Below are 9,893 nucleotides of genomic sequence, written 5' to 3'. Positions count from 1 at the left end.
AGGATTCCAGACTCTGCAACCACCGGAAGTAGCATCAGCAACAATCTCTGTCTCAGTTCTTCCTCTGCTCAACCATTTAGTTTGCAGCTCATAGAAAACATTGAATCATATGTATCTTTCTTTTGTCAAAAATGATTATTTCTATTTGACGATATCTTTTTCGAGCTCATCGCTGATTTTGTGTATGTAGTAAATTTTTACTAAAAGTAAATTTACCGATCACACATTTGGCACATGCGATAGATACGTAATACGTACGTATGTACGATAGATACGATGATCGTCGTTAAATTTTAGGTTCTTATTCTTCCTGGTAAATATCCTACCTAACTAAGATGCGTCTCCCATGTACGGCTGTAGTCGCGAATAAGTATCAATTTACTGATATTACATGAACAGTCAATTATTCCCTTTATTGATTCAAATATACAATATACATATATTAATGCTCGCTCTTATAAAGTTTTTGTGATGTACCATTCGATATGTACCCAACAATTTTATAAAATCTAAAATCGAACATGTGGTGTATAATCTACGTATAAATTCTTATAAATAGTCCAATCTTGATTATAGTCATAGTATGACTGATTTATAAGAATTAGCCAAATATTACTCTTGCTTAATAAAAACCAATAATGATATTTTTCTTTGTCGCACAAACACTTTACCAGATATAGTTGTGCAATTATTTATACATTTTTTTAAGTCATCATACATTTCCCAATTTCCTGTTTTTCGATGGCAATAAGCAACGTAATGTCCTGTTTCATTACTGCTAAACGCATCGATGTCATTATTATTAAGCTTATCGACATATTCAATGGCTGAAATTAATTTATAATTGGAATTCAAAAAAGTGATGTTTAATGGAATTTCGGAAAGAATGATTGTTTTAGGCCGAACAGAATAATTATTCATATATGCGTAGCTAGACCATTGTAACAATTCAATATCTATAAAAAGATGCGCGCCTGTTCTAAAAGTTGTACATATATTTTCATTACCACATTGACTGCATTTTTGTATTATAGGTATGATTGCTTCAGTGATAGCTTCTTGTAAATTTATTATACCATATTTGAACAATAATGATCATATTCATATATGTATATGCATAATCATAAATGTACATACATATTCATATATATGCATAAACATATAAATGTACATATACATATTCATATATATGCATAAACATATAAATGTACATACATATTCATATATATGCATAAACATAAATGTATATACATATTCATATATATGCATAAACATAAATGTACATACATATTCATATATATGCATAAACATAAATGTACATACATATTCATATATATGCATAAACATAAATGTACATACATAATCATATATATGCATAATCATAAATGTACATACATATTCATATATGCATAATCATAAATGTACATACATATTCATATATATGCATAAACATAAATGTACATACATATTCATATATATGCATAAACATAAATGTACATACATATTCCAGATGCGTATTACCTTTGAATATGGAAAATTCATAATGGTATGAATAACCCTGGGCTCTAAATCTAATAACACAGCTCGTGGTACGTAATGCTCATCATCTGCTTGATAAAAAAAGGCATCCTTTCTATCCGTTCCCTCTATTGCATAATCTTCCAAGATTCCTTCTGGGCTGATTCCATGCTCTGTGCATAATCTCTTCCAAAACTCAAATCCAACTATAAATAAAATGTATAAAAATATATAAATTTTATTCTATGAAAGAAAATATATAGGTTTTATTACATTTATTATCTCGCACTATTATTATTAGAATATTACTAGAATATTACAAAGCACGCGTTACATTTGTTTCTTTATGGTATTATTTAAATAAATTGCAATTAAAAATCCCAAACTTAGAAAAAAGAAATGTTTTTGTCAATGCATAAAAGTAAAATTATATACTGATAAATATAAATATGCACATTCTATTTTTAATTTACGAATTTATCACATAAAATTTTGCATTACTATAAGGTTCCACTGATCTCTTTGTAAAACATATTCTTCTAACTCAAATACATAAAACAGAACATAAACATAAATGTACATACATATTCATATATATGCATAAACATAAATGTACATACATATTCATATATATGCATAAACATAAATGTACATACATATTCATATATATGCATAAATATACATACATATTCATATATATGCATAAACATAAATGTACATACATATTCATATATATGCATAAACATATAAATGTACATACATATTCATATATATGCATAAATATAAATGTATATACATATTCATATATATGCATAAACATAAATGTACATACATATTCATATATATGCATAAACATAAATGTACATACATATTCATATATGCATAATCATAAATGTACATACATATTCATATATATGCATAATTATAAATGTACATACATATTCATATATATGCATAAACATAAATGTACATACATATTCATATATATGCATAAACATTAATGTACATACATATTCATATATATGCATAATTATAAATGTACATACATATTCCAGATGCGTACTACCTTTGAATATGGAAAATTCATAATAGTATGAATAACCCTGGGCTCTAAATCTAATAACACAGCTCGTGGTATGTAATGCTCATCATCTGCTTGATAAAAAAAAGCATCCTTTCTATCCGTTCCCTCTATTGCATAATCTTCCAAGATTCCTTCTGGGCTGATTCCATGCTCTGTGCATAATCTCTTCCAAAACTCAAATCCAACTATAAATAAAATGTATAAAAATATATAAATTTTATTCTATGAAAGAAAATATATAGGTTTTATTACATTTATTATCTCGCACTATTATTATTAGAATATTACTAGAATATTACAAAGCACGCGTTACATTTGTTTCTTTATGGTATTATTTAAATAAATTGCAATTAAAAATCCCAAACTTAGAAGAAAGAAATGTTTTTGTCAATGCATAAAAGTAAAATTATATACTGATAAATATAAATATGCACATTCTATTTTTAATTTACGAATTTATCACATAAAATTTTGCATTACTATAAGGTCTTCTTGACTATTATTATGGTTACTGAATGTTCTTAAATATTTATTAAAATGGACTTTTCTTTCATTTAAAAGACTTCTCTCGTTTACCTTTTTTTTTTTTACACATTCTTGTTCTATGGTGATGATATGTCTAATGACAATCATTTCATCATCATTTGCTTCATTGGTTTTATATAACTTGTTATTATAATATGAATCTTCTGACTCTTCATCTTCAGAAGCCGGTAACTTCTCTGGACATTTTTTTCGCGTTTTCGAAATTAGTTTATATTGCCATGATACATCTTTTTCTTCGCCATTACTTGATAGGAACAGACGTGATGGAATACGTGGGCGTAAAATACGCGGCGTAGAAAGCGGTGGAACACGCAATGGAACAGACGGTGAAACAGGCGGTGCAAAACGTGGTGAAGCATCTGGTGGAACACGTGATGAAATATCCGGTGGAACACGCGGCGGATCACGCGGTGGAACAGGCGGTGGAACACGCGGTGAAACACGTGGTGATACATCCGGTGGAACACGCGGTGAAACACGGGGTAAAACATGCGGTGGAGCACGCGGTGAAATACGCGGCGGATCCCGTAACTTCTCTGGATATTTTTTTCGCGTTTTCGAAATTAGTTTTTTTCTTTTATATTGCCGTGATACATCTTTTTCTTCGCCATTACTTGATAGGAACAGACGTCGTGGAATACGTGGTCGTAAAATACGCGGCGTAGAAAGCGGTGGAACACGCGGTGAATTTTTTCTATTATTTCTATCCGTTCCCTCTATTGCATAATCTTCCAAGATTCCTTCTGGGCTGATTCCATGCTCTGTGCATAATCTCTTCCAAAACTCAAATCCAACTATAAATAAAATGTATAAAATATAAATTTTATTCTATGAAAGAAAATATATGTATATATATAGGTTTTATTACATTTATTATCTCGCACTATTATTATTAGAATATTACTAGAATATTACAAAACACGCGTTACATTTGTTTCTTTATGGTATTATTTAAATAAATTGCAATTAAAAATCCCAAACTTAGAAGAAAGAAATGTTTTTGTCAATGCATAAAAGTAAAATTATATACTGATAAATATGCACATTCTATTTTTAATTTACGAATTTATCACATAAAATTTTGCATTACTATAAGGTTCCACTGATCTCTTTGTAAAACATATTCTTCTAACTCAAATACAACAGAACATAAACATAAATGTAAATACATATTCATATATATGCATAAACATAAATGTACATACATATTCATATATATGCATAAACATAAATGTACATACATATTCATATATATGCATAAACATAAATGTACATACATATTCATATATATGCATAATTATAAATGTACATACATATTCCAGATGCGTACTACCTTTGAATATGGAAAATTCATAATAGTATGAATAACCTTGGGCTCTAAATCTAATAACACAGCTCGTACATAATGCTCATCATCTGCTTGATAAAAAAAGGCATCCTTTCTATCCGTTCCCTCTATTGCATAATCTTCCAAGATTCCTTCTGGGCTGATTCCATGCTCTGTGCATAATCTCTTCCAAAACTCAAATCCAACTATAAATAAAATGTATAAAAATATATAAATTTTATTCTATGAAAGAAAATATATAGGTTTTATTACATTTATTATCTCGCACTATTATTATTAGAATATTACTAGAATATTACAAAGCACGCGTTACATTTGTTTCTTTATGGTATTATTTAAATAAATTGCAATTAAAAATCCCAAACTTAGAAGAAAGAAATGTTTTTGTCAATGCATAAAAGTAAAATTATATACTGATAAATATGCACATTCTATTTTTAATTTACGAATTTATCATATAAAATTTTGCATTACTATAAGGTTCCACTGATCTCTTTGTAAAACATATTCTTCTAACTCAAATACATAAAACAGAACATAAACATAAATGTACATACATATTCATATATGCATAATCATAAATGTACATACATATTCATATATATGCATAATTATAAATGTACATACATATTCATATATATGCATAAACATAAATATACATACATATTCATATATATGCATAAACATAAATGTACATACATATTCATATATATGCATAAACATAAATGTACATACATATTCATATATATGCATAAACATAAATGTACATACATATTCATATATATGCATAATCATAAATGTACATACACATTCATATATATGCATAATTATAAATGTACATACATATTCCAGATGCGTACTACCTTTGAATATGGAAAATTCATAATAGTATGAATAACCCTGGGCTCTAAATCTAATAACACAGCTCGTGGTACGTAATGCTCATCATCTGCTTGATAAAAAAAGACGTCCTTTCTATCCGTTCCCTCTATTGCATAATCTTCCAGATTCCTTCTGGGCTGATTCCATGCTCTGTGCATAATCTCTTCCAAAACTCAAATCCAACTATAAATAAAATGTATAAAAATATATAAATTTTATTCTATGAAAGAAAATATATAGGTTTTATTACATTTATTATCTCGCACTATTATTATTAGAATATTACTAGAATATTACAAAGCACGCGTTACATTTGTTTCTTTATGGTATTATTTAAATAAATTGCAATTAAAAATCCCAAACTTAGAAGAAAGAAATGTTTTTGTCAATGCATAAAAGTAAAATTATATACTGATAAATATAAATATGCACATTCTATTTTTAATTTACGAATTTATCACATAAAATTTTGCATTACTATAAGGTCTTCTAGACTATTATTATGGTTACTGAATGTTCTTAAATATTTATTAAAATGGACTTTTCTTTCATTTAAAAGACTTCTCTCGTTTACCTTTTTTTTTTTTACACATTCTTGTTCTATGGTGATGATATGTCTAATGACAATCATTTCATCATCATTTGCTTCATTGGTTTTATATAACTTGTTATTATAATATGAATCTTCTGACTCTTCATCTTCAGAAGCCGGTAACTTCTCTGGACATTTTTTTCGCGTTTTCGAAATTAGTTTATATTGCCATGATACATCTTTTTCTTCGCCATTACTTGATAGGAACAGACGTGATGGAATACGTGGGCGTAAAATACGCGGCGTAGAAAGCGGTGGAACACGCAATGGAACAGACGGTGAAACAGGCGGTGCAAAACGTGGTGAAGCATCTGGTGGAACACGTGATGAAATATCCGGTGGAACACGCGGCGGATCACGCGGTGGAACAGGCGGTGGAACACGCGGTGAAACACGTGGTGATACATCCGGTGGAACACGCGGTGAAACACGGGGTAAAACATGCGGTGGAGCACGCGGTGAAATACGCGGCGGATCCCGTAACTTCTCTGGATATTTTTTTCGCGTTTTCGAAATTAGTTTTTTTCTTTTATATTGCCGTGATACATCTTTTTCTTCGCCATTACTTGATAGGAACAGACGTCGTGGAATACGTGGTCGTAAAATACGCGGCGTAGAAAGCGATGGAACACGCGGTGAATTTTTTCTATTATTTCTATCCGTTCCCTCTATTGCATAATCTTCCAAGATTCCTTCTGGGCTGATTCCATGCTCTGTGCATAATCTCTTCCAAAACTCAAATCCAACTATAAATAAAATGTATAAAAATATATAAATTTTATTCTATGAAAGAAAATATATAGGTTTTATTACATTTATTATCTCGCACTATTATTATTAGAATATTACTAGAATATTACAAAACACGCGTTACATTTGTTTCTTTATGGTATTATTTAAATAAATTGCAATTAAAAATCCCAAACTTAGAAGAAAGAAATGTTTTTGTCAATGCATAAAAGTAAAATTATATACTGATAAATATGCACATTCTATTTTTAATTTACGAATTTATCACATAAAATTTTGCATTACTATAAGGTTCCACTGATCTCTTTGTAAAACATATTCTTCTAACTCAAATACATAAAACAGAACATAAACATAAATGTAAATACATATTCATATATATGCATAAACATAAATGTACATACATATTCATATATATGCATAAACATAAATGTACATACATATTCATATATATGCATAAACATAAATGTACATACATATTCATATATATGCATAATTATAAATGTACATACATATTCCAGATGCGTACTACCTTTGAATATGGAAAATTCATAATAGTATGAATAACCCTGGGCTCTAAATCTAATAACACAGCTCGTACATAATGCTCATCATCTGCTTGATAAAAAAAGGCATCCTTTCTATCCGTTCCCTCTATTGCATAATCTTCCAAGATTCCTTCTGGGCTGATTCCATGCTCTGTGCATAATCTCTTCCAAAACTCAAATCCAACTATAAATAAAATGTATAAAAATATATAAATTTTATTCTATGAAAGAAAATATATAGGTTTTATTACATTTATTATCTCGCACTATTATTATTAGAATATTACTAGAATATTACAAAGCACGCGTTACATTTGTTTCTTTATGGTATTATTTAAATAAATTGCAATTAAAAATCCCAAACTTAGAAGAAAGAAATATTTTTGTCAATGCATAAAAGTAAAATTATATACTGATAAATATAAATATGCACATTCTATTTTTAATTTACGAATTTATCACATAAAATTTTGCATTACTATAAGGTTCCACTGATCTCTTTGTAAAACATATTCTTCTAACTCAAATACATAAAACAGAACATAAACATAAATGTACATACATATTCATATATATGCATAAACATAAATGTACATACATATTCATATATATGCATAAACATAAATGTACATACATATTCATATATATGCATAAACATAAATGTACATACATATTCATATATATGCATAAACATAAATGTACATACATATTCATATATATGCATAAACATAAATGTACATACATATTCATATATATGCATAAACATAAATGTACATACATATTCATATATATGCATAAACATAAATGTACATACATATTCATATATATGCATAAACATAAATGTACATACATATTCATATATATGCATAATTATAAATGTACATACATATTCCAGATGCGTACTACCTTTGAATATGGAAAATTCATAATAGTATGAATAACCCTGGGTTCTAAATCTACATAACATCTAAATAACACAGCTCGTGGTACGTAATGCTCATCATCTGCTTGATAAAAAAAGGCATCCTTTCTATCCGTTCCCTCTATTGCATAATCTTCCAAGATTCCTTCTGGGCTGATTCCATGCTCTGTGCATAATCTCTTCCAAAACTCAAATTTGGCAATAACTGTTTAACTAGTTGAGTGACATTAGTAACACAATTAATTATTCCATTTCTTATCGGAAATAAAGCGCTCAATATTATAGCTCTTTCTTTATAAAGATCTTGTGTTGTACCAACAGCAGACATCAATTTTATAAAATTTAAAATCTTATTTGGAGTGCAATCTATATAATTTTTATAACGATTCGAGTCGCGATATGCTATTAATAATTATTGCATAATAGCATCAAATGCACAAGTATTAATTAACGTTACTTGTTGCCCGTTTATTATAAATATTTGTGATCTTAAAACATTTCCATTTTGCAATACTGGAATTTTTGAATTTTCCTCACATGAAGAAAAGTCTTCTTGACTATTATTATGGTTACTGAATGTTCTTAAATATTTATTAAAATGGACTTTTCTTTCATTTAAAAGACTTCTCTCGTTTACCTTTTTTTTTTTTACACATTCTTGTTCTATGGTGATGATATGTCTAATGACAATCATTTCATCATCATTTGCTTCATTGGTTTTATATAACTTGTTATTATAATATGAATCTTCTGACTCTTCATCTTCAGAAGCCGGTAACTTCTCTGGACATTTTTTTCGCGTTTTCGAAATTAGTTTATATTGCCATGATACATCTTTTTCTTCGCCATTACTTGATAGGAACAGACGTGATGGAATACGTGGGCGTAAAATACGCGGCGTAGAAAGCGGTGGAACACGCAATGGAACAGACGGTGAAACAGGCGGTGCAAAACGTGGTGAAGCATCTGGTGGAACACGTGATGAAATATCCGGTGGAACACGCGGCGGATCACGCGGTGGAACAGGCGGTGGAACACGCGGTGAAACACGTGGTGATACATCCGGTGGAACACGCGGTGAAACACGGGGTAAAACATGCGGTGGAGCACGCGGTGAAATACGCGGCGGATCCCGTAACTTCTCTGGATATTTTTTTCGCGTTTTCGAAATTAGTTTTTTTCTTTTATATTGCCGTGATACATCTTTTTCTTCGCCATTACTTGATAGGAACAGACGTCGTGGAATACGTGGTCGTAAAATACGCGGCGTAGAAAGCGATGGAACACGCGGTGAATTTTTTCTATTATTTCTATCCGTTCCCTCTATTGCATAATCTTCCAAGATTCCTTCTGGGCTGATTCCATGCTCTGTGCATAATCTCTTCCAAAACTCAAATCCAACTATAAATAAAATGTATAAAAATATATAAATTTTATTCTATGAAAGAAAATATATAGGTTTTATTACATTTATTATCTCGCACTATTATTATTAGAATATTACTAGAATATTACAAAACACGCGTTACATTTGTTTCTTTATGGTATTATTTAAATAAATTGCAATTAAAAATCCCAAACTTAGAAGAAAGAAATGTTTTTGTCAATGCATAAAAGTAAAATTATATACTGATAAATATGCACATTCTATTTTTAATTTACGAATTTATCACATAAAATTTTGCATTACTATAAGGTTCCAC

At 29.1% G+C, this 9,893-nt stretch overlaps 1 protein-coding gene across 1 annotated transcript; it reads right to left on the bottom strand.

Moving 5' to 3' along the window:
* Positions 1-5,402: 5,402 nt before the first annotated feature.
* On the bottom strand, positions 5,403-8,952 carry LOC145946731 (uncharacterized). Its single transcript, XM_083056484.1, has 3 exons — positions 8,946-8,952; positions 5,953-6,716; positions 5,403-5,561 (listed from the first exon to the last, which is right to left on the bottom strand). Exons 1-3 carry the CDS (start codon positions 8,950-8,952, stop codon positions 5,472-5,474), a joined length of 861 nt encoding a protein of 286 aa, XP_082912610.1. The 3' UTR covers positions 5,403-5,471.
* Positions 8,953-9,893: the final 941 nt, after the last annotated feature.

This window comes from Prenolepis imparis, unplaced genomic scaffold, assembly GCF_030444845.1.
Source record: "Prenolepis imparis isolate NDT839.2.m4 unplaced genomic scaffold, iyPreImpa1.0 SCAF_19, whole genome shotgun sequence".
NCBI lineage: Eukaryota > Metazoa > Arthropoda > Insecta > Hymenoptera > Formicidae > Prenolepis > Prenolepis imparis.
Note: the sequence above shows the minus strand (reverse complement) of the source record. Positions and strands in the feature narration are given on the sequence as shown.

Bases quoted from the DNA above. Each gene is read 5' to 3' on its own strand.
- LOC145946731 (XM_083056484.1), bottom strand. The intron at 5,562-5,952 runs GTAAACGAGAGA...TTTTATTTATAG, and splicing joins AATGTGTAAAAAAAAAAAAG to TTGGATTTGAGTTTTGGAAG.